The sequence below is a fragment of the Nanorana parkeri genome, unplaced genomic scaffold (genome assembly GCF_000935625.1).
Source record: "Nanorana parkeri isolate BGI_ZX_2015 unplaced genomic scaffold, ASM93562v1 scaffold731, whole genome shotgun sequence".
NCBI classification, from domain to species: Eukaryota; Metazoa; Chordata; class Amphibia; order Anura; family Dicroglossidae; genus Nanorana; species Nanorana parkeri.
Genome location: NW_017306999.1, coordinates 790,289 through 816,448, shown reverse-complemented (window position 1 = coordinate 816,448; position 26,160 = coordinate 790,289). Strand labels below are relative to the sequence as shown.

Here is a 26,160-nt window from a genome sequence, read left to right as displayed (position 1 = left end):
ATAAAAAAAACAAAAACATATATATATATATATATATTATTTTTTATTATTATTTTTTTTTAATAATGTAAGTGTATCTGACAATTGCAGTATTTAACAGGGGCACACTGCCATATACAGGTTAAAGGTTTCTTTTGTGAATAACCCTTCAGTCTGAATGTGATCACTATTTCATTGCTGACATGGTATGATATGATCACATCATCGGGAAGCATTGTTTTGCGATGGTTCCAGTAGGGATTGAAACTGTTGGTGGCAACCCAGTCTGATGTCTAGCTAGCCAATGGGAGTGTGTGTTTGTAGCTTTCAAAGTCTGAAATCCAGGCAAACAACTAAATACACAATTAAACTGTATACATGGGAGCTGTTCTTCTATCAAAAGATTTGTCTATCCCCTCCTGATGTGCACCAATCCCATCCAGACAGTGTAGCCAGGCTGGTGACCTGAACTTTGTCTTCTGTGGTTATGCCACAAAGATACTCCGCCCCCTCTGCCTCCACGATGTGATTGGACTGAGCAGCAGCAGCCCATTCCTCTGACACTCTGATCTGTCCTCCTGGTGGAATGTTCCCTGTCAGCGCATGTTCACTGCTGCACACTGGATTGTCTCCTAGTTCTGTCCATCTCCAAGCCTGAGTGCTGCTGTACAGGGAATTAAAGGATGCCGACACCAAATTCCATCAAATTCAGGAACTCACATTGGGTACATTTGAAAAAAGATCCCATTTTTTTTATTCAATACAAAACTGTATTAAGTGGTGTCTGTGTATACGTGCCTGGAGTTCAGCTTTAACATTCCCTTAGCACAGGGCATCGTTATTCCACAGATTGGGGGCCTCATTATTGGGTACAGCTTCCCATACAAGGGAACAGATGGGCAGCAACAGTGCTCGGGTACACAGTAGCATTCAAATTATACTTAAAGTGACAGTAAACTCAGGAGTTAAACCTTAAAAATACATTCAAGGACCCAAACTACAGATGTTCCTCACTTACCGACTATATATATATATTTATTTATTTTTTCTTATTCAGTTACCTGGAGATGTTTTTTTAAAGTTGAACTCTAGACCGATATAAAAGACAAAAAAAAATGCAGCTCTGTACCCATCATACATCAATCAAAAGTATCAAGCAGTATAAGTACCTAAAATTGACCTGGTATCAGCCTCTCCTACAGAAGAGCTCAGGGAGGGGGCAGGAGAAGCAGCACGAGCAGCTAATCAGTTCATGTGCTGACAAAAACCACACTGAAGGTAGTAGAGATCAGAGTGACAGAGAGACAAGCTCATCACTGTGCTGGTCACAGGCTGGGGGGTGGATCCAGGACAGCCTGAAGGGTGTTAGATGCTGCTGGCCAACCGGCGGAGGACATCTAGTGGCAGACAAAAGTATTGCGGGGGGAAATCTCCGTATTGAAGCTGAAAATTGCAGCATAAGGGGTTGTTATTTTATCTTTTATTGGGCTGTTGATTTGAATTGTGTTATTTGTAAGTGGAGGGGGAGCTGTAAGTATGTACAGCTCCCCCTCTAGCTGTACATACTTACCTGACCCGCTACTTGGTTTACCTGCAGGGTAAAAAAGGCCTGTGTAAGCTTCAAGTTGCTTCAGTCAGAGCTTACACGGGGCTGGGTACGCTCTCCGCCCCCCCCATGTGACATCTCTGGTCCAATAAGCAAGCATCGTCGCTGTCACATGGAGTCAGCCACAGGCTCCTCTGTACCTGGACGTATCGGGTATTCTCTTCTGATTAGCGGGGAGCACAGGAAAGCGATGCGTTGAGGTCAGGGGGGCATTACTGCCACCCCGCTGCTCCCAGCAATAACGCCATTATTCCTCATTTCGCCGGCGCCGCGTTTTTAGCTCCTCGCGTACCTGCAGTTAATAAACGACTTCTTTTAAGAGGCCGCTAACCTCTAATTAACGCAGAAGCCACCCGCGCTGTGTGCCTATCTAAACCACCACCAGCCGGCGGCAGCTGTGCCGAGTCTGCCGGCATTAATGCCCAGCGACATGGACGCTGCAGCGCGGTTTGCAGGTTTTCGAGCTCGCGCTCAGCTCCGTCCTGGAAGAAGTATTTTTAGAATAAAGGCTTTTTTTTTTTTTACCGTTGCGTTTTAACCGCGGCGTGACAACATTGTATCACGTGAGACTTTTATATCGTTCTGATATCGTTTTATACCGAACCTTCGCGCCAGTGCTAAGGTCGCAGTATGTTGCGCAATCACTTTGCAGCAATGGTATTTTCTGGTTTAATCTAACTGACCAATGGCGTTGCGGTCTGTCGCCCGAGAGCACGGCGCATCTCAATGGATACGCTCGAGGCGCAACGTAGCAAAAAACGATGCGATGATGGTCCAGACACCCCCTGCAGCCGTCTCCGTAATCCGGGGACCCGGGGACATCGGTCGCTGTCTCAGATTGACAAATCCTCGTGGATGCTATCACGGTGGGGGTGGGGTGGGGTGGTTGGGGCAGATTGGGCCTCTGCGGGCTCTGGGACGGAGTGGGTTAAATAATGACCGTCTTAATGTCATTAGACTTGCTCTCACACCTCCGTGTAATGCAGCAACCTAACTACTTGCGAGCTCTCTGCTGCAGTATCAGATGACGCAGGCGAGCCAATGAAACGCAGCTGCTTATCACGCTGCTGAGAATCATTTCAGGTCTGAATCACCCGGCTGTGAAAACACTTTTTTTGAAATCTGTGCGGATTTAATATGAAGCAGCAGCAGCAGCAACATCTCCAGACCGCTCCCGGACCGCGGCAATCCGGGCTACTCGCTGCTGCGTCAGCTCAGGCGCAGCTAACTTTTTTTATTATTATTATTGTTTCAGCCGTCCGTCTGAATTTGAGAATCGTTCCTGTCCGAGATAAATACAATTCCGTGATAAATCATAATGAATGTCTCATTTATTTCATAAGCATAATTCATGAAAAATGTGCAAGATGTAGGAAAGCAGAATATTGTTTTGTATTATTATTATTATTAATTATTTCAATATATTATACAGCAATGCAGAATAATATGAAGCTACATGGTCTGTGCTGCTCCAGGGTGTCGGCCTGATGTCTCTAGTGGAGGATCTCAGGAGGGCTGTGCGAGGTCTCAGGTGGGCAGTGCAGGATCTCAGGATGCTGTGTGGGGTCTCAGGGGGGCAGTGCAGGATCTCAGGAGGCTGTGTGGGGTCTCAGGGGGGCAGTGCAGGATCTCAGGAGGCTGTGTGGGGTCTCAGGGGGGCAGTGCAGGATCTCAGGAGGCTGTGTGGGGTCTCAGGGGGGCAGTGCAGGATCTCAGGAGGCTGTGTGGGGTCTCAGGGGGGCAGTGCAGGATCTCAGGAGGCTGTGTGGGGTCTCAGGGGGGCAGTGCAGGATCTCAGGAGGCTGTGTGGGGTCTCAGGGGGGCAGTGCAGGATCTCAGGAGGCTGTGTGGGGTCTCAGGGGGGCAGTGCAGGATCTCAGGAGGCTGTGTGGGGTCTCAGGGGGGCAGTGCAGGATCTCAGGAGGCTGTGTGGGGTCTCAGGGGGGCAGTGCAGGATCTCAGGAGGCTGTGTGGGGTCTCAGGGGGGCAGTGCAGGATCTCAGGAGGCTGTGTGGGGTCTCAGGGGGGCAGTGCAGGATCTCAGGAGGCTGTGTGGGGTCTCAGGGGGGCAGTGCAGGATCTCAGGAGGCTGTGTGGGGTCTCAGGGGGGCAGTGCAGGATCTCAGGAGGCTGTGTGGAGTCTCAGGAGGGCTGTGTGGGTTATCCTGAGTGCTCTGTGGGGTTGTGTGAGGCCTCAGGGGAGCTGTGCGAGGTCTCAGGAGGGCTGTGCAGGTTCTCAGGAGTGCTGTGTGGGGTCTCAGGGGGGCAGTGCGGGATCTCAAGGAAGCTGTGTGGGGGTCTCAGGAGGGCTCTGCATGGTCTCAGGGGGGCTGTGTGAGGTCTCAGCGGGGCTGTGCAGGGTCTCAAGGGGGCTGTGTGAGGTCTCAGCGGGGCTGTGTGGGATCTCAGGAATGCTCTGTGGGGTCTCGGGGGGCTGTGCAAGGTCTCAGAAGTGCTGTGCGGGTTCTCAGGGGGGCTGTGTGGATCTCAGGGGGTCTGTGCGGGGTCTTATGGGAGAATGGTCATGGGGCTGATGTATAAATGCTATATGTTGGACGAATGCCATTTATACACCATTACAGCCGCTAGATGGAGCTGAGGAGCAAATGAATTTCTGATCTCCCTTCTATTCAGGTCCTTCTGCAGTGTGTGTAGTCTGATCTCCCTGCTATTCAGGTCCTTCTGCAGTGTGTGTAGTCTGATCTCCCTGCTATTCAGGTCCTTCTGCAGTGTGTGTAGTCTGATCTCCCTTCTATTCAGGTCCTTCTGCAGTGTGTGTAGTCTGATCTCCCTGCTATTCAGGTCTGCTTCTCAGAAGAGAACTGGCTGGCTGGAAGCGCCAACTTGCAATTATTTCATATTTAAATATTAATAAATGAAGGAAATCTAAAAAAAAGGTAAAACATAATAATAATAATAATAATAATATAGAGTCGGGAAAGCTGCCTCTTGTTTTGTTTACTCCTTTTATAAACTTGGAAGCGAGAGCTGAAATGTCCGGATCGGCCGTCAGTACCGACAAGCTCTCACTTGCTGACCCCATAAACCAGATTCAGCACTGACTCTCAGTTGTGGTTGCTAGGGTCATTGCCATGGCAACAAGCAGAAAACATCGCACTTCAATATGGGAATTCAGGGAGACAGGGAGAGCGCCGACAGCCAATCAGACTTTACTGCATTGCAGAGTGTTGTAGTTCTAACGAATGGAACTTGTTGATTGGAGGACAGAGCACAGAAACCTCAACAGCTCCTTCACTATCCAATCACGGCCTTGGAGCTGGCCATGGGTGTCCCTAGACGGGGTGCTGGTGGTGCACGTTACGGGGGGCGTCGGTGGTTACCCCGGGCTCTGGCTGGCGTCCTGCTCAGCTCACTGACGTCACTGGTTGCCAGGAGCTGGGCAGGACGCCCGGAGAGAGCGTCCCCGGTTGCTAAGAGCTCTGGGACGCCCTGGTCGGAAGGGGGGCAGCAGGCACATTGCCGCCCTCTCTCATGTGACCCAAAGGGATGCCGCCTCATTATAGGGGTGCTCTGGTTAGGGCCTATGGGGGAAATTGATCAAAACTGGAGAAGACAGAATCTGGAGCAGTTGCCCATGGCAACCAATCAGCTTCTCATTTCTGTTTGTTCAGTTAAGCTTTGAAAATGAAAGCGCAAAACTGAATCGCTGCTCCAGATTCTGTCTGTTCCAGTTTTGATAGATTCCCCTCAAAGAGTTGTGAACCATCTGCGCTTCGTGGCGCGCTGCAATGAGGAAAACAGCCGCGGGTCCAATTAAAACCTGCGTTATGGTGCATTGGATGCCTATTCAAAACGAATGGCCGCCATACCGCAACACACGCCAACACACGCGCCGTATTGACCCGTATCGATGGGCCCTTCAGACGTAGAACTGAATTTATATTTAAAGACCGAAGTCTGTTTTATTTTCCTATCGCTGCAATGCGTCGCCACGGGCAACACTAGGCCTCGCTGCTCCACGACGGCTGCCCGCCCAGACCGTCCGCGTATCTTTCCTTTCACTTTCTGTGTCAGTAGCTCTGTGTGTGTTTCGGAGATTGTAAAAGATCCGTCAGAAATCCCTTTGACCTAAATACAGACTGAATGAAGGAAGAAAGGCGAGGAGCGAGAAGACTTGTGTGCTGAGCGGGGGCGGAGGGGGGTAGTTACAATCCACTTCTCCTCAACAACCAATCTAATTTCTTCTTTCATTTCTCCGGCCTCTCCTCTACTTCTGAACCTCCTCTCTTTCCATAGTGGTCAATGGCTTACAGGGACAGTTAAACTACGGCCCTCCAGCTGTGGTGAAACTACAAGTCCCATAATGCCTCTGCCTCAGGGAGTCATGCCGGTGGATGTCAGAGTCTTGCAATGCCTCATGGGACTTGTAGTTCCATGACAGCTAGAAGGCCTAAGTCTGGATACCCCCTTTAGACTCATTTCCGGGGACACCGTGGTGGCCCGGGGACATGGGCCAGGAGGTCCTAACATGTCTAATTTGTAGGATGTTCCCTCATTGGTGGCAGAGTTCACGTTGATGGGGCGTTGTAGGACAACGCAGCATTTGCGTGCAGTTCAAACGCACCTCAATAGGACATGCTGTGTCCAAAGAATGCAAAGCAGGTCAGACGCAGCCCTCTGAGCTACCATATGCACGGCTCAGTTATAGTCAGTGGGGGGGAATTTGATAAAACTGGAGCACACAGAATCTGGAGCGGCTGCCCATAGCAACCAATCAGCTTGTCTGTTCAGTTTGTTCAGATAAGCTTTAAAAATGAAAGAGAGAGGCTGATTGGTTGCCGTGGGCGACTGCTCCAGATTCTGCTTCAGTTTTCATGAATTCCCCCCAATGTGATTATGCTGCGTGTGAGGTACGCTCCAAAAGCACATCAAATGCGTGAAAACAACGCCCATTACCATGAGCCCTAAGGCAGGTTGATTGGCGGTACGGAGACCTTGTCAGGGCAAAAAGTGTCTACAAATGTTGGCCTTTCATGGCTGGATCTGGGGACATTCGTATGTCGGACTCTTCCCACCACGACCAAGCGCATTTATGTGCGTTTATGTGCGTCAACCCGTTCATTTCAATGGGCTGCCCTATGCCTAACAAACGCAGTCAAGAAGCTCATGCAGCGGTTTGAACTGCAAGCTTCACGTGTGTCATGTGTTGCATAATTGGCGCATTGGCACATATTCACATGCGCAGCAAGCATGAATGGGGCCTTAAGCGTGTATCACGCATTGCGCTATTGGCGCATTGCAAGTGTGAATGGGGCCTTAAGCGTGTATCACGCATTGCGTAATTGGCGCGTTGCAAGTGTGAGTGGGGCCTTAAGCGTGTATCACGCATTGCGTAATTGGCGCGTTGCAAGTGTGAATGGGGCCTTAAGCGTGTATCACGCATTGCGTAATTGGCGCATTGCAAGTGTGAATGGGGCCTTGGCGCAGCAAGTGTGAAGTAGAATAACATTGAGGGCCTCATTCACATCGGGAGCGCTGAGCTGCGTTAATCGGCACCGGTCAACGCAAGCTCAACGCGTGGACACATAGAAGACAATTGTTCTTGATGTTCCCTGTCCACAACATACGTGCGCGGTGGCGCACATCGCATAAAAATGTAAGCAGGGTCCGTGTCCCCATTGGGGAGAATTTCTCTCACTTCCTGTGGGGACAGGAAGTGATGGGATATCCCTTTAGAGCTGACGGAGACTGTAACCTAACACTTTTGTTCAGTTTAAAAAAAGGAACGGCTGGGACAGGGGAGGGCAAACTTCGGCCTCCCCAGCTATGGTGCAACTCCAAATCCCTTCATGCATCTGCCTCTGGGAGTCACGCTTGTGGCTGTGAGAATCTTGCTGTGCCTCATGGGATTTGTAGTTCCGCAACAGCTGCACGGCCGGAGTTTGCCCACACCTGGCCTTAAACCACTGTCAGGTTATTAGTATTGACTTGGTGACAACCGCTCCCTTCATATCTTATCCTGGTGTCACTGGGACAGGAAGTCGAGTGAAATCTTCCCAGCTAGAGTCACAGACAGCATTAGGGCTTTTAAGGACGTTATACCCATCAGCGCCACCTAGGGGCGCTAGTGCCCTGCGAATGGCATCACACCCGGCCATAGCAGTGAACTTTTTTTTAAGTGCGTTTACATATACCATTGACATGCAACGTAATGCCGGAAATCCATAGCCGTCCTGCTCACTCATCTCAAGGAGTCTTATCAGTCTTATCCCAGTGCTTTCCTCGGACCGCAAAACACCTCCCCGTGCCCCGGAGGTGAGCAGAGGTGGAAGAAATCTGTAGATCAGCAAAAGACAACTGAGCAGGGCTGACACTATTTTTTTTGTCCAGTCCAGAGAAGGGACAGTGTTGTCAGCCGGCAACAGGAAATAAGGAGCTGAGTGTATTTCTGGCAGGTCAGTCAATCCGTGTGCCGTGTGATCCGAAACGGGAAGATCTGGGTTACCGCGTCCGCGGCGCGCCCCCCTTGTTAGAATCCTCTCCGCTCCTGCAGGGCGAAGCCGCCGCTTATCAAGTGGAATCTTCAAGCAGATGCGTCAGGAGACATCAACTCCCCCACCTAACCCAGATATGGAGAGAGAACTCCTCGCATGTATTTTTAAATAGTACGGCGCTCCGTCTTTATATTAGCCTCCCGCCGTTCCCTGCACGGCAGGACCCGCGACGGGAAAGGACGGGGGGAGCAGTGCAAGCCAACAGTGCACGGGGGAGGGGGTGGGGGGCAGACTGATTGGAGGGGAGAGCACAGGGACCACCACGTCAGTGTGTCGCTGCTCCTTCGCTGACCAACCACAGGCCGGGCCAAGCTGTATTGCTTTAACCACGGCGTAGAAAAGTGCGGTCAGGAATCGGCGGTGTTGTCTCTGCATTCGAAAAATGGCCGAACCAAGTTCCAAAAATCTTCTCTGCCACTAAGAGGGAGTAAAAATGGCGTGGCACTCTGTCCTCCCCCTAGCAACGGCCATCTTTTTTGCGCATCCCTAGCAGCGGCCATCTGCAACTGACCAATAAGGCCAGGTTCACCTAGGCGACACCTCACCGTGCACGATTCCGCGCGGTCAAGAGTCGCCAAGGTGTGAACCGATCGCGCTGTGGGTGCCATTATTTTCTAACGGCACCCCAGTCGCGCCGGGCGGTTTTCCGCCGCGATTCTGCCCGTACTTCCGAAAACAGACGCGCGTCGTGTATCACAAAAAGGGTACTTGTACCTTTTTTTCTGAGATTGCCGCGCGGATGTCACCCCATCGAAATCAATTAGGCCGCACGGCAATCGCAGCCTGCTTTGTACAGGACCGCACGACACCCGGGATGCGCGTCTTGGTGTAGTGACGGCTCAAATCAGCGGTTGCCCGAAGCAAAGCACCAGTGCTGAGCTTTAACATTTATTTGGCTGGTTGCTATGGGTAACAGCCCAATGTTGCTATGAGGTCGAGCTGGGATTTGTAGTCCCCAAACAATCCAGTCTGAGCTCTGCCCCATCTCATAGGGGAATCTGCCCCCCCCAGAGATATGTAAGTACTATATAAGTCAGGGCAACTCCGGCCCTCCAGCTGTGCTTTCACTACAAATCCCATCATGCTGCTGCCTCTGGGAGTCATGCCTGTGACTGTCGGAGGCTTGCAATGCCTCATGGGACTTGTAGTTCCACAACAGCCGGAGTGGCGGAGTTGCCCACCCCTGCTGTTAGTACTTATTTATTACAGTCACAGGCTTTGCAGTGCATCTGCCATGGCAAGCTGACACTTGTAGTGTCTCCGAAGCTGACAAGGACTCAGTGCTGGTGACTGGGCAAGCTGGGATCGCTAGTCCCCCACAGCTCGGCCCCGTTCCCTCCATCTGCGCCGTCTATACTCAGAATTCTCAAACCTGGCTCCGTTTTCACCAACCATCTTGTGAAGATCTGCTGACAGCCTGCGTTTGTCGCTGGCATGCCATTACATGGCTTCTTTATTCTGACAATCTGCGATCGGGGGCTTCATATTATCATACCCGGGGGATTCACAACCGCCATAACGTGCAAGGGGCGGCCTGCGGTAACCCATAGCAACCAGTCAGAACCCATTGACCGCCTAGGTCAGGGGGCGAGGGACCAGACTTGCAATGCCTCATGGGACTTGCAGTTCCACCACAGCTGGAGGGCCGGAGCTGCCCACCCCTGATATAGGGCAATCTTTCACCTAGGTCAGGGGTGGGGAGCAACCTCCGGCCCTCCAGCTGTGTTGGAACTACAAATCCCATGATGCATCTGTCTCTGGGAGTCATGCCTGCGGCTGTGAGAATCTTGCAATGACTCATGGGATTTGTAGTCTCAACACAGCTGGAGGGCCGGAGGTTCCCCCACCCCTGAACTAGGTGAGGGATCGCCCTATATCAGGGGTGGGCAACTCCGGCCACCCAGCTGTTGTGGAACTGCAAGTCCCATGAGGCATTGCAAGACTCTGACAGGCATGACTCCTAGAGGCAGAGGCCGGAGTTGCCCACCCCTGCCCTATATTCTCCGCCTTACTCCAATGGCAGAACGTTGTCGGCGTGCTGGAAAACATCTGATTCATGGACCGAATAGAAAGATTGTGCTGCTGAGTTTTATGAACATCGTTTGGCCTCCACGAGGCACCCAAACGACTTATAAGGGAGCGATCCCTATCCGCCTTATCTGTGTATTCATATTCTCCATCTGGCTGTAAAAATCAATATGGCTGATGTCTTTTTTTTATTGCTCATCCGAGGTCACGGGCGGTCACCTTTGGTTCCGGCCGGAGGCCATTGAATCGCTCTGTATGTAAAATGTATCAGTAGCAGATAGTATGCTTGGTAGGAGTTGACCCCAGAACCCCAGCGCTGCAAGTGCGCCGCCCACATAGCTCACATTACAACGCATCAATGTGACATCCCATATAGCCGCGTTCCATTGCCCATTCATATCCATGCGTTCCAGTCCTGCGTTTTGCTGCAATGGGTGCACAGTGGCAGTGGCGCAACAATAGCCATAGCAGCCCACGCAGCTGCTATGGGGCCTGGGGGTGGAAGGGGGCCCATTAAGGATTGCAGACGTTGCTGTTGATACTGACCCTGTACCTCAAGTGACATTTCCCATCGAGAAGAGCTGACATCAGATGTATAGGAGACAATGCAGACAACTCACCTGCCACCTGACTTTAATGTAATCGACAATAGGAAGGTCTCCGAGGGGCCCCATCAAAATTTTGCTATGGGGCCCCCATGATCTACAGTTACGCCCCTGCACAGTGGGGTTTTGGATGGCACCTCCAATGCACTAACACAATGCACCCCCCCTTTGCATGCAGGTTGCAATGCATGGTGACACACTGGAGCAGCCAAAATCTGGAGCAGCTGTGCACGGCAACCAATCAGCTTCTCGCTTTCACTTTCAAATCTTAACTGAACAAAGAGAGAAGCCGATTGGTTGCCATGGGCAACTGCTCCAGATTTTGTCTGCTCCAGTTTTGATAAATTCCCCTCACCATGTCTAAAACAAATGGCGCCAGTTTGACTTTTTGTACGTCGCGGCGCTGCGCTACCCCATTCCAATGAATTAGCGGTCTTCGCGTGATGCAAAACAACACTTGTTCATCAACACAGCGCATAGAATGGAACGGTTCCTAAAGCCGAACATACAGCGGTAGATTGTTCATACGAACCTCCGTACGGAAAACCCTCCTCAGAACATTCGATAACGCCACCCGTGGCATGGCGAACGCCGTTTCGAAAGCTTCGTTCACTTCTAGCATTCAACTTTGGAAACGAATGGAGTTCCCCCGAACGAAAAAAAAAAACGCGTTCACTATTCGAGAAAGAAAAACAAAAATATTCCCATCGCGCTCCTTCCATCTCATGCCGTCACTGCGGTCGAAAACGCTCGTCGATTTGACCGCATTAGAAATCAGACGAAACGTTCGCCATGCATATTATTTTTGGAAAGTATGGTGTATGTCCATCTTTAGCCTTTTAGTATACGTCCGACGTTTGATCCTACTTTGCACGGTTGCTACGGGCGATGGCTCGGTTCGCTTGCGCACTGCAGTCGCTGCGCCTGGAGCTGCGCATCACTAAAAAAAAAAAAAAGAAGCAAATTTCAGGCGATCAGCCAGCAGTTGCCACGGGTTACTGCGCTTTGCACTTCCTGGTTGCTCTTTGCTCTGCCTTATTAAATAAAGCCGGCGCGTGCGGTGATTATCTGGAGCGAGTGTCAGCGTTAACCCCCTCCACCCTTCTCTCCTGCTCCCGTCCTGAGTGATTTCATGCCTCCCTGCTGCACCTGTCAGCGTGCCTGCTCATTCTGTTCGTGCCTGTCTTGACTCTCGTGCTTTGTGGTGCTGTCTCAGGTAAGAAAGCCCTGCACGTGGGCGCTCTCTTCCCCATGAGCGGGGGCTGGCCCGGGGGACAGGCCTGTCACCCAGCTGCACAGATGGCCCTGGAGGACGTTCAACTGCACCCCAAAAGTCCAAATTTATCTGCTGGTTAGATGTAATCCTCATCCAGGTGAGAGCATGTGGGGGGTGTAGATGGTGGCTACACAGTCAAGGAGGGCAGAAAGGGCAGGTGGGCAGGTGACACAATGGTAACTTTCTGAATCCAGAAGCCGGGGAAGATCTGCAGGTTCCCATATCGGTCAACTGCACCCCAAAAGTCCAAATTTATCTGCTGGTTAGATGTAATCCTCATCCAGGTGAGAGCATGTGGGGGGTGTAGATGGTGGCTACACAGTCAAGGAGGGCAGAAAGGGCAGGTGGGCAGGTGACACAATGGTAACTTTCTGAATCCAGAAGCCGGGGAAGATCTGCAGGTTCCCATATCGGTCAACTGCACCCCAAAAATCCCGATTTATCTCCTGGTTAGATTCAATCCTCATCCAAAATTATTAGTTTCTGTATAGAGGTTTCTGAATCCCCAGGTCCCGTATTCGGAAAGGTTTGTCCTTGGAAGTGTCCCTGGTTGGCCCATACCTACCCAACTGCACCATAGCAAGCTTTTGCTGCTTCTTCAGTCCGTCGATTATTTTTTTTTTTTTGGGGTGGGGTGGCCCTAAAATGAACCCTCACTGGGGACCAGGGTTTGAAAGAAGCAAATGTGTGCCGGTATTCTAAAAGGAGTCATGTATATTTATAGAGCGCTCTGTAGTTTTCCAAGGCAGCAGTGCGTGTGATGAGTTTAGACACACCGGCTTGGCAGCAGAGAGTCCCTCCAAGTTGTTTACAATTTTTTTCGCGTTGTGCGTCGCACCTGTCCCATAAGAATGGAGCGGCGATGGGTGCAGGACTGAGCCCCCCCTCCCCCTGTACCCATGCGGGAGCGTTTTACTGGCCACTTGGAATCGTTTGCGTGTTTTTGAGCCTTTTTCAGGCGTTCGCAGACTTGGGCGTTTTTGTTTTAGCCAACGGAAAGCTAGTTACTAGGAGGAGGAGACGCTTGTTAGGCACAAAATCGTGCGAAAAACATATTTTTGGGTGCTCCTGTTAGTCTGTAGGTCCGAAAAAAATGCGCGATTCTGTCTGGAAAAAAAAACAAAAAACGCTCACATGCTTTTTCGAGCGACGTGCGACGCAAGGCTCAGGTGTAACTGGGCCCCGTTGAAAATAATCGGATGTTGAGCGTCGACGCACTTCGGGGGAAAAGAGCGACAAAAGGCTCAGATGGTTTATGAAACTGTTCCTCAGACTTCTAATGTGCTGTGGACTCAAGTACCCCGACTATGATGGGCGAGATCAATTTTGGAAGAGAAGTTGCTACTTAAAAAAAAGTGAGAGAGGGACTGGATCTGACAGAGAGCGGACACACACACACACACACACACACACACACGAAACAGTGAAAGTGACAGCACGAGAGAGGCAGCTGGAGGAGAAGTGGGGGAGAAGGACCACCATGGAGTGTGGGGCATGGATGTAGCTTGAGTGACCTTTACTGAGACCCTATATGATGGGGGGAGAGCGTTGGGGGGGTGCAGCCAGGCTCTCTCTCACAGGATTACCCCCTGCGCTCTCATTATTCCTCTCAGCTCCCTCACTGTTACCACGGCAACGGAGGAAAGGGTAAAATATTCCGGAGAAGAGATAGACGGAGAGAGAGGAATGGGCAGAGAGGGGGGAGAGGAGAGACAGATGGGGAGAGAGAGGAAAACATGTGATGGAAGGAGGATAACGATGACTAGGGGGGATCATTATCTATCCGCAAAAAAATAAATAAAATGCATATGTCTGGATGTCTGTGACTTGTTCCTTCTTCCTTCATTTCTCCTTCCAACCCTCCGCAGTGTGACCCCGGGCAGGCCACACGACACCTGTACGAGCTGCTGTACAATGACCCTATTAAGATCATGTTGATGCCAGGGTGCAGCAGTGTGTCCACGCTGGTGGCCGAAGCAGCTCGCATGTGGAACCTCATCGTGGTAAGTGGGAGGCATTGGATAGCCATGTGTGCCTCCAGTTGTTTCTGCTATTCCCTCACTTCTAAGTCCTTCCTTTAATTCCACCTTCCGTTTCCTGTTTGCCTGATATGTGACAAATCTGCCTTTATTTTCACTAGTTTGTCCGTTAGTGATTTACTTCCTCATTATTTTTTGTGTTACAGTCACTTTTTGAACTATACACTTATTATCCCACCTGACCTACCTGTCTACTGGCTTCCCCCACTTTTCATATACTGTATCTCCGGCTACACGTGCAACTCTTGTGTCTTGTTTTCTTCTTTCTTAGTGTTTTATTATCACTTGTTACTCTTTGCTCTTCTTGTCTTCCAGTTTCTGTGATTTTACATCCATTGCTTTTAAAAAATCCTCTCTTCCTCCCTTCTAGTACTCTTCCTTTCTTCTCTTCCTTCTACATTCTCTGTTCTTCTCTTCCTCCTGGATTTCCTTTTTTCATTTTCCTTTCTCTTCCTTCTGCATTCCATGTTCTTCCTCACCTCCTCTTTTCCTGGTGCATTGTCTCTTGTCTTCCTGCATTGTCTCCTTCTTTTCCTCCTGCTTCCCCTGTTTTTTCTCACCTCTACTTTTTCTACTGGATTCTTTCTTATTCCTCTTGCATTCTCCCTTCTTCTCTTTTCCTCTTGCTTTCCCTGTTCTTCTTCATCTCTGCTTTTGCTCAGGGACTCTCTTCTCTTCTTCTTCCTGCACTCTCTCTTCTTCTTCCCGCATTCTCTCTTCTTCTCTTCCTCTTTCTTCCCTTGTTCTTCCTCACCTAATTTCCTCCTGCATTCTCTCTTCTTCTCTCCCTCTTTCTTCCTTTGTTCTTCCTCACCTCTTCATTTCCTCCTGCACTCTCTTTTCTCTTCCTCCTGCTTCCCCATTCTTCCTTACCGTCTCTTTTCCTCCTGCATTCTCTCTTCTTGTTCCTGCATTCTCTCTTCTTCTCTTCCTCTTGCTTTTCCCAGTTCTTCCTCACCTCTTCTTTTCCTCCTGCACTCCCTCTTCTCTTCCTCCTGCTTCCCCTGTTCTTCCTCATCTGTTCTTTTCCTCCTGCATTCTCTCTTCTTCTCCTCCTGCATTCTCTCTTCTTCTCTTCCTCTTGCTTCCCCTGTTCTTCCTCACTTCTTCTTTTCCTCCTGCATTCTCTCTTCTTCTCCCTGCATTCTCTCTTCTTCTCTTCCTCTTGCTTCCCCTGTTCTTCCTCACCTTTTCTCTTTCTCCTAAATTCTACCCTCTTTCTTTTTTTCTCTTCTGTCTATACTCTTTTTCTTTCTTCTTCTCCTTTTTTCTTCCTCCTGCTTCCCCTGTTCTTCCCCAACTTTCCTCTTTCTCCTGCATTTTCTCTCCTGCTTCACCTCTTCTCCGATTTTTCTCTTTCTCCTGCATTTCCTGATCTTCCTCACCTCTAGTTACCTCATAAATTCTCTCTTCATCCTCACCCTTTCTCTTTGTTCTACATTCTCTCTATTTCCTCTTCTCTTCCTCCTGCATTCTCTGTTTTCCGTCTCCTCTTCTTGCTTATCTGTACTTCCTCACTCCTCATTTTCTTCTGCATTCCCTGTGTTTCCCTTGACTCTCCTGCATTCCTTACTTTTCCTGCTTTCTTTCTTTTCTTTCTTCTGAGTTCTCTGTTTTATCTTCACTATTCTCCTTTTCATGTTTTATCTATTCTTCTTTGACACTACCTTATCTCCTTTTCATTCTATGTTCTTTCTCTGTTTGTCTCTTCTCCACCTTTCTTTTCCACCTGCATTCTCTCCTCCTTTTGCATTCTTCGTTCACTCTTCGTTCACATTTTAGTTCTGCGTTCTCTATTCCTTTTCCTTTTTTCTTCTGTTCATCCAACATTTATGTTCTTCCTCCTATCTTCTCTTCCTCATTCCTTCAATTTTCTCTCCTCTCCACCCTTCCTCCTGTTTCCTTTGTTCTTTCCCCTCCCATTCTATCTTCTAATATCTTCTATTAGTCTTAGACCGAACCCCCCCCCCCCACACCTATTTGTCGACTAATCCTCCACCCTCATCTTTTTCCCACCTCTACTTCTAATTTTCCACCTACCATTAGCATAAGCATCTACCGACTTGTGTCATACTGAAATGAAACGTCACAAGGATATATTACACATAGTTACATAGTTACTCAGGTTGAAAAGAGACAGAAGTCCGTCTAGTTCAACTTATATTAAACTTTAACAATCTTTATATCAAGATTGTTAAAGGGGCCCCCATATAAAATAGTGTTGGAATCGTTTTTGATTTCAGTTCTTGTTTCTTGGCATGGTCAGGTGCCGGGGCACCGGTGACGTTCAGGGTTCCTGTAAGATCCCAACACATCAACCTCAACTCCACTCATGGCTTCCTATAAGAGGCATTTTGGAGTTATGACAACAGTTATGGGTATAAATAATAAAATATACTTATGTATAAAATAAAATGGTTTACTCCTCTATGAAGGGATGTGGGCAGAAACTTGCAGGCTGGACCTTTAGGCCCCCATTGTCAGATGTGCATCTAAAGCCTCAGGCTTATGTCCTGGTTGCCACCTAAATTCAGAGCCATTTATCAAACCTGTATACAGTTGTTTCCAGCTTATTAGGTTGCAATAGTATGATATGCAGTCATGGGGTTCTGTAATAAAGGGCTTAGCGCAGACCTGAAAGATGCTTTTTCATTTACTTAGGTAGAAACTTGCATAAGAAAGGGAGAGAGCCAAAGTTTTAGAGGAAAAACTCCGTACTTAAACCCTTTAAGGGCTCATTCGCACTGCTAAGAGCAGGCCCAGATCCATGCGGCGTGCACAACCGTATCGGGCCTCTCCCTGGAAGGACAGGTGCTGCGTGTGATTGTACGCAGCAGCCTGTTCCGTACGCTCACCCGAGCTGCACATCCGTGCCGGTGTCCGTACTCAGATAGGATGGATCCTGTCTGCGTCCGAGCACGGACACCCACACCTGCACAGACGGGCAGTTCGGGTGAGCGTACGGCGGCGTACGGTGGCGTACGGCTGCATACTCCCATAGAAAAGAACAGGCTGCTGCGTACAATCACACGCAGCACCTGTCCTTCCCGGGAGCGGCACGATATGGTCATGCACACCGCGCGGCTCTGTACGGGCCGACACTTAACTGTGTGAATGAGGCCGAACAGGCTGCTGTGTACAATCACACGCAGCACCTGTCCTTCCTAGGAGCGGCCCGATACGGTTGTGGACGCTGCGCGGATCTGTACGGGCCGGCTCTTAGCAGTGTGAATGAGGTCTTAAGCTGAACCCCAGGCAGATATAAAATACACAAAATGAATGCTGCTCTGTATTCATTAATAAATCATTGCGTGTATTTTCCCCCCCAATTACAACGGATATAAATGGCTGATTTTGACTTGTTATCAGTATCTTCCTATTCCTTATACAGCAGAACTCAGACTGGGGGAGGGAGGAAATGACTGTGATTCAATCAACGGGGCTGCATACGAATTTGTTGACAAGGCGCCTTCTGATAGGAGAGTGAGCAGAGACATAATCTCATCTGTCTGCTGCTGCTCCTTCACTGGATAGTGAGCTGGGGGATGGAGAGAGGAAACCAGTGTATTTCATAACTGTAAGTGGTGTCATCTAGTGGCTGTGCTGTGTAAATCTTAGAACTGGATGTACAGAAATACAAATGCTTTAGCACATAAAACAGGGATGTAATATGTATTTCATTTGCGTATTTAGCGTTCTGACTGCTTTAATATCCCACAAGTAATGGCGTATGCGCATTCCTTTGCCATAAGCTGTTTGCTTTTTCTTGCCTTAGTCTCACGCCATTGCTGTCTTCACCTTTCAGCTTTCGTACGGTTCAAGCTCACCTGCGCTGTCCAATCGCCAGAGGTTCCCTACCTTCTTCCGCACCCACCCCTCGGCTACCTTGCACAACCCAACCAGGGTCCAGCTTTTCAAAAAGTGGGGATGGACGAAGATCGCCACCATACAGCAGACCACGGAGGTCTTCACATCCGTAAGTGTTTGGAAGGGAAAGATGGTTAGACAAAGCGCCTGACACCCGCCAAATAGGAGTCTCGGTTCTTTTAAAACATTGGCCTACTTAGGGTAATCGGAACACAGAACATGGGAGCTCCTCTGTACCCCAACTAGTCAGATTTTGTATTTGGTATGATAGGTGCCAAATCCATGCAAAGGGAGAGATAGTGTAGGGTCTCCTACCTTCACTTCATTCCATCACTTCAGCATTTAGTACTTCCCACGAAAGTCGGATGCTTGTGTTTCCCACTGTGGTTCCATCCTCTGACCCCTAGATCACTACAGGACACAGCAGTGATAGGGGTTGGAGGATGGAACCACAGTGATTGGCAGGGGATCCTGGAACCACAGTGACTGGCAGGACACCTTGGAACCACAGTGATTGTCAGGGCACCTTGGAACCACAGTGACTGGCAGGACACCTTGGAACCATAGTGATTGGCAGAGGACCTTGGAACTATAGTGATTGGCAGGGGACCCTGTAACCACAGTGATTGGCAGGGGACCTTGGAACCACAGTGATTGGCAGGGGACCTTGACACCACAGTGATTGGCAGGGGACCTTGGAACTACAGTGGTTGGCAGTGGACCTTGGAACCACAGTGACTGGCAGGGGACCTTGACACCACAGTGATTTTCAGGGGACCCTGTAACTACAGTGATTGGCAGGGCACCTTGGAACTACAGTGACTGGCAGGGGACCTTGACACCACAGTGATTGGCAGGGGACCTTGGAACCACAGTGATTGACAAGGGACCTTGGAACCACAGTGACTGGCAGGGGACCTTGGAACCACAGTGACTGGCAGGGGACCTTGACACCACAGTAATTGGCAGGGGACCCTGGAACCACAGTGATTGGCTGGGGACCCTGGAACCACAGTGATTGGCCGGGGACCTTGGGACCACAGTGATTGGCAGGGGACCTTGGAACCACAGTGATTGGCAGGGAACCCTGGGACCACAGTGATTGGCAGGGGACCCTGGAACCACAGTGATTGGCAGGGGACCTTGGGACAACAGTGATTGGCAGGGGACCTTGGGATCACAGTGATTGGCAGGGGACCCTGGAACCACAGTGATTGGCAGGGGACGTTGGAACCACAGTGATTGGCAGGGGACCTTGGAACTATAGTGACTGGCAGGGGACCTTGGAACTACAATGATTGGCAGGGGACCTTGGAACTACAGTGATTGGCATAAGACCTTAGAGCCTTATGGAAGTTGCACAGCTTTTATGGAGAGAAGGTAGGAGACACGGGCCACCGGAAGGGTGACTCTACTATCCTTTCTTTAGCAGGAGCTGCCTTGGCTAAATTCTTGTGTAGATGCTTACTTATAAAGTTTTATTAGGCCCAGAAGGTCTCTTTGTGACTGTAAATACAATATACAAAACTCTGGATTTACATTAAAATATAATGAAACCCATTCTGAGGCGCCGTTCCATCCTCGAGCCAGAACACATTGACTCTTGTCTTCCTAGACCTGATTTCAATCTCCACAGATCTCTGAGGCTTTCTAAAAGAGGTGAGAAGATATCACAGAGGCTGTAATATCACACAACCTCATTATCATCTTAATACCAGGAGCCCTGATCTTTACAAGAAAAAAAGAATCCCGCAGGTCCCCGTAATTAGACTACGCGTTTCAACTTTCAGGGAAGCTCTTTATTAATGATCTTCCGTTTTATTTTATTTTTCAGACTCTTGATGATCTAGAGGAACGAGTGAAAGAAGCGGGCATTGAGATCACATTCCGACAGAGCTTCTTCTCTGACCCGAACATCCCGGTGAAAAATCTCAAGGTGGGTACTTTGTGTCCGGCATGTCCCAAGGAGAACTGGCGTTGCTAGAGATTACGATTCACCGAAGTGCTCTTCTCCTTCCCATGAGACTCTCCTGGAGTCAATAGCGAGGACGGCTCCTCTGGAATTGACTCTCCATGGGGTTAATAAAGCCGGCTAATTGCCTTCACTCAACCTGATTCCTTTCACGCATCTCCTTTTCTTTCTTGTGTCTTCTTCTCCCTTTGTCACCATTCCTCCTTGTTCTTTCCTTCTCTTCATTTTCCTTATCTTTTCCGTTCAGGTACCCAATTCTCTATCTCGCCATCTCCGCTACCAGGCCTCTTTCTCTCACCGCTTTTTATCTCTGCCTTTCAGAGACAGGATGCAAGAATAATAGTCGGCTTATTCTATGAGACCGAAGCACGGAAGGTCTTTTGTGAGGTAAAGTGAAATTGCTGTTACTGCTTTCTGCGAGGGAGAGTCTCTCTTTTCCTCGTGCCCTTCTCGTCCTTTTTTTTTTCAAATAATATCAATGTCGGCTCACACATCTAAAAAAATGTGAATTTGTGATTCAGACCTCTCTCTTTTTTCGTTCTTCCCACCCTTGCTTTCTTGTGCTCTTTCTTCTTGTTTGCATTCCTTTTTCTTTCTTTTCATAGTTACTTTTCTTTTTACCTTTACTTCTTTATGTTTATCTTCATCCATCTCTTAGTGTTTCTCTTTATCTTTTCTTCTTCCTGTTTTTCTTTTCTTCTTTTTTCTTCTTTTATTGTTTCGTTTGACCTCTCTCAGCTTCTTTTCATCTTTTCCTTCCTTCCTTCCTCTACCCTACTCTTATATCTTTTCATTTTTTTTATCTTTCCCTTTTTCCATTTCTCTTTATCTTTTTTCTTCTTCCGTTGTTATTTTATTTTTCCCTCTCTTCGTTTCTCTTTTATCTTTCCCACCCTACGTTTCTCTTTTATCTTTCCCTCTTTCCATTTCCCTTTATCTTTCCTTCTTTCCCTACTCTATTATCCTTCTCTTATTCCGCTTTTCATAATTTCTTCTACATTCCTTTTTATCTTTCCCTTTTTTTGTTTCTCTTTATCTTTCCCTATCTTCATTTCCCTTTTATCTTTTCATTTCTGTTTATCTTAATTTAAATTATTTTTTTATCTTTGCTTTATTTAGTTTCTCTCTACAATCCTATCTTATCTTCTCTTCTTTCTGTTTCTCTTTATCCCTCACTACCTTAATTTCCCTTCTATCTTCCCTTCTTTCCGTTTCTCTTTATCCCCTCACTACCTTCATTTCCCTTTTATCTTCCCTTCTTTCCGTTTCTCTTTATCCCCTCACTACCTTCATTTCCCTTTTATCTTCCCTTCTTTCCAATTTCTCTTTATCCTTCCCTATCTTCATCTTTATCTTTTCCCTTTTTCTGTTTCTTTTTAATCTCTCTCTCTCTTTTCATTTCTCTTCATTGCCCTCTGTCTTTGTTTCTGTTTTTGTCTTTCCTTCTCTCCGTTTTCCATTTTTCCTATCTTATGCCTCTCTCTATGTCTCTCAGTTTTTAGTATCTTCTCTCTCTGTTGCTCCTTCTCTCTCTCCATGCACTTATTTGTTTTTATACCATCGGGTGAATTTTTGCCTTCCTGTAGCCTTGATTGTTTTACTCTCACATTCGTAGATAATATCAGATTTTCTGCTGTTCCTCAGGTCTACAAGGAACGTCTCTTCGGTAAGAAGTATGTCTGGTTTTTGATTGGTTGGTACGCGGACAACTGGTTCAAGACTCCTGATCCGTCCATCAACTGTACAGTGGAAGAGATGACTCGAGCTGTTGAGGGTCATGTGACCACAGAGATTGTCATGCTGAACCCAGAAAACACCCGCGGTATTTCCAACATGGTAGGTCTGATGACTTGTAAACGCACCTTAACTTTTTTCTTTTCAGATCTCTCTTTTGATATTAAGATTTCCAGCTGACCCCCGTCCTTCCCTTCAGTCTTATATCTGACATCCGGCCTCCCCTTCACTCTTATATCTGACCTCCGGCCTTCCATTCAGTCTTATATCTGACATCCGGCCTTCCCTTCATCCTTATATCTGACCTCCGTCCTTCCATTCAGTCTTATATCTGACCTCCGGTCTTCCATTCAGTCTTATATCTGACCTCCGGTCTTCCATTCAGTCTTATATCTGACCTCCGGCCTCCCGTTCACTCTTATATCTGACCTCCGGACTTCCATTCAGTCTTATATCTGACCTCCGGGCCTTCCCTTCAGTCTTGCACAGTTTTACCGGCTCCTCTCCTGGACTGAAATTGCTTCCTCTGATGTCACTGCAGACTGGGAGCTTCTCACAATGTCCATTAGAAGCTGCAGCAAGTCACATAGAGCCCCCCCTCATTTGCTGGCTGGAGGACGTCCAGCATCATCAGAGCCAGGTATGAGAATTCTGGTATAGACAGTACAGATGGAGGAAATAGGGCTGAGCTGTGAGGTACTGGCGATACCAGCATGCCCAGTCAGCAGCACCGAGACCTGTCAGATTTGGAGGCACTACAAGTCCCAGCTTGCCATGGCATATGTACTGCATACACCGTGACTGTAACACATAAGTACTCGCAGCAGGGATGGGCAACTCTGGCTTTCCAGCTATTGTGGCACTGAAAGACTGACAGTTACAGGTGTGACTCCCAGAGGCATGTTGGGATCTGTAGTTAAAGCACAGCTGGAGGGCTGGAGTTGCCCACCCTGATCTAGCCCTTACCTCCCCAGCATTAACGTTCCTGGATAGCCTCTTTCATTAATTGGATTGCAGTTTTTTGTCCAATCATGGAGTCTCAGCATCAGATGTGAGCATTACTTGGGATGGTTTTCTTGCAAATACAGCCTGCCTAGGGGCGTCCTCTCTCCCAGACTGAAACCCACCCCCCCCGGCATTTTGATATTTGCATAACTCCTCCCAAGAGCCAGCCCACTGCTTGCATCAGGGAAGAGGGCTTTTGATAAGAGTACTGAGACAGGGTGCTGTGCTGCCAGCCCCTCCCACCATAGAGAAGCACAGAGGACCAGTGATGACATGACTGAGTTCTAAAATAAGGAATGTAATAAAAACCAGAAAGATTTTACCAAAAAATATAATTAACATACTGCTTGAGGTGGGAGGGGCAGGTAAGGCAAAATAGAAGCATATTAAATGTTAGCTTGATCCATACTTGAAGTGTATCGCTTCGACTTTTTCATAGACATCTCAAGAGTTCATGGATAAGCTTCAGAAACGTCTTGGCAAAGATCCAGAAGGAGTCGGAGGTCTACAAGAAGCTCCCCTGGCCTATGACGCCATCTGGGCCCTGGCCCTGGCCCTCAACAAGACCTCTTATGAGCTGTCCAAGCGAGGACTGCGCCTAGAAGACTTCAACTACAACAACGACAACATCAGCCGGGAGATCTACAAAGCCATGAATACCTCTTCCTTCGATGGCGTCTCGGTGAGTCCCCTTCCATGCATCATCGCCTCCCTGATTTATATGGCGGTGTCACTTTTCTATCACCAACTTTCCTGCTCGCTGCTTATCGCTTTTGTTTCATCATGTCGTTATATCTGACTCATCTCCCGCAGCCAGCACAAGAAAAATGTCCTTGTCTCTTAGGAGGCGTCAGCATTTCCCTTCTTTGGAATGTTATTAGCGTTCGAAGAAGAAGAAAAAAAAATGACAAGATTATTACCGCTCTGCTTGTACGATGGCCCCCATAATGGCCTGGCCAAGGACGGCGTTCTGCCTTTTGTTGCATCATGCCAATTGCTTACGGCTGAACCCCAGGAAAACGGATAAATACACAGACGAAACATATTAATGGGGGTTGATTTACCTGCGTAAGGATTTGTATTTCAGTCCTGAGATTTACGCAGCTCTGCCTCACAGCCAGGGCCATCCCTACCCTATCTGCCCTCTGAGGGCCATCCCTACGATATCTGCCCTCTGAGGGCCATCCCTACCCTATCTGCCCTCTGAGGGCCATCCCTACCTTATCTGCCCTCTGAGGGCCATCCCTACCCTATCTGCCCTCTGAGGGCCATCCCTACCCTATCTGCCCTCTGAGGGCCATCCCTACCCTATATGCCTCCGAGGGCCATCCCTACCCTATATGTGCTCTGAGGGCCATCCCTACCCTATATGCTCTCTGAGGGCCATCCCTACCCTATATGCGCTCTGAGGGCCATCCCTACCCTATATGCGCTCTGAGGGCCATCCCTACCCTATATGCGCTCTGAGGGCCATCCCTACCCTATATGCGCTTTGAGGGCCATCCCTACAATATATGCGCTTTGAGGGCCATCCCTACCATATATGCGCTTTGAGGGCCATCCCTACCCTATACACGCTCTGAGGGCCATCCCTAACCTACACACGCTCCGAGTGCCATCCCTACCCTATATGCGCTTTGAGGGCCATCCCTACCCTATACGCGCTCTGAGGGCCATCCCTACCCTATATGCGCTTTGAGGGCTAGGTGACACCCGAAGCGGAGACCGGATGATACCCCGTCGTGACGTCATCGCACGTGCGTGGTCGTCTTATTGACGCCTGCCGACGGCCATCTTGGTGATGGACGCCGGCAGAGAGAGGAGGGGACGTTCACCCCGCGGGATGAGGTATGCCGCCGGGTCCCCTCCTCTCTCCTGACACTGTCGGGCTCTTGGTCCGTGACCGAGTGCCCGACTTTTCATAGGGGGGTGACACCAAAATGACTGACAGCCGCACCCCCCGCGTGACGCCACTGCATGCAGCTTTGCTGGATGAACAGCTATGCGGATTTAGTATAAATAGGCCCCTATGCATGTTTCTAGTCTTCCGGGGAGCGGTATAGATCTTTTGGGTAATTGGATAGTCAGTAAAAGAGCGTCGCACACACCCATAACAATCAACCGAACATGGAAATACATTCATTGTAGCCGGTTCATTTCTTTATTGCTCTTCGTGCTGATCTGATCGTTTCTACCTTTGTGTTCCCATTGTTTTCACATTGACATAACTGTCAATATCGCGTCCCGATGACGGCGCTGCCTTCTTGTGCTGAGGTTTGACCTTTGTTCCTTCAATCCTCAGGGTCACGTGGTGTTTGATGCCAGTGGTTCCCGTATGGCCTGGACACTTATTGAACAGTTGCAAGGTGGGTGTTCTGAATCCGCTGAGCGTTCCATATTACGGCTGTGGAGGAATAGGATGATATCATAATATTAGTACCTCTGACTATGGTGCAAAGACAGCGTATACTCACCTCTCTGGTGGCTTGTTCCTTCTATCTCTCCTCTGTTTCAGAGCTGCAGTTTGGAATGCCATTCAACACTTCTGAGAATGTTGGATCTTTGTGCCCCCCCCCCCTTTGCAGCACATTGGTTCCTTCCTCAGCCCCCTACATCACTACAGGACACAGCAGAGGCATAGGGGGGGCGGAGAAAGGAACCAACGCATGGTGGGGAGTAAGGATGCACCGATACTCACAGATACCGAGTAGTGGTGCTGTGTGTCCCGATTATCAGGAAGTCGGGCGGCAGATCATGAACCATCACACGGCTTTCCGATTGCCTGTGAAGCCGGTGTTCCAGCAAAAGAACACCGCCTTCCCTTTGCCGAGGCTGCCTGGCTTCCTGACCAATCAGGAAGCCGGACGGCGAGTCATGAGGTGCTGTCTGGCTTACCTAATTGGTCAGGAAGCCATACTGCCTAGCAACAAGTGCAGCAGGCTTCCTAGCCAATCAGGAAGCCGGGCGGCACTTTATGACCCATCTCCCGGCCTCCTGATTGGCTACGAAGCCAGCTTCACTTGTTCTTAGGCAGCCTGGCTCCTGACCAATCAAGAATCCAGGCAGCCTAAGAGTACTGCTGCTCAAATTCCTGTATTGGAGGTGACAGGTTCAAGAAAGAAAACCTGTCACCTCCAAATGCTATCACACAGCGGCTTGTTAGCTCCTGTGCGATAGCAATAACATTAAGTGAAAAAAAAAGTATAAAAAGTTAAAAATAATAAGCAATAAAATAAAAAAATATATAAAAAAGTAAAACATTGTAACATAAATAAATGATAAAAGATAAGACAAATAAAAATGTAAAAAAAAGAAATAAAAAAAAAAGTGATAAATTAAAAAACAATAAAGAAAAAATTTTGGCACCGGCCTTGGGGCAACAGAGAGAGTAAATCCTGCTCTGAAGCCAGCTCTAAAATGTGGACAGGCAGCGGTAGGTAGACATCCAAGTGATCAAGGTCGGTGCCTATTGCACAGTTTGACCTCTTGTGTCCTTCATCTCTACAGTTTTATTACAGAGTAGATTGCTTAGCT

General features: G+C 48.8%; 1 protein-coding gene across 1 annotated transcript in view; it reads left to right on the top strand.

Moving 5' to 3' along the window:
• Positions 1-26,160, top strand: part of GABBR1 (gamma-aminobutyric acid type B receptor subunit 1) — a 105,195-nt gene that overhangs the window by 35,939 nt on the left and 43,096 nt on the right. Inside the window, exons 6-13 of the mRNA XM_018564178.1 lie at positions 11,950-12,084; positions 13,843-14,012; positions 17,854-18,024; positions 19,750-19,851; positions 20,209-20,274; positions 21,532-21,723; positions 23,066-23,308; positions 24,929-24,992. Of these exons, the coding sequence (XP_018419680.1) occupies positions 11,950-12,084; positions 13,843-14,012; positions 17,854-18,024; positions 19,750-19,851; positions 20,209-20,274; positions 21,532-21,723; positions 23,066-23,308; positions 24,929-24,992 (1,143 nt within the window). The remainder of the gene's footprint in view (positions 1-11,949; positions 12,085-13,842; positions 14,013-17,853; positions 18,025-19,749; positions 19,852-20,208; positions 20,275-21,531; positions 21,724-23,065; positions 23,309-24,928; positions 24,993-26,160) is intronic.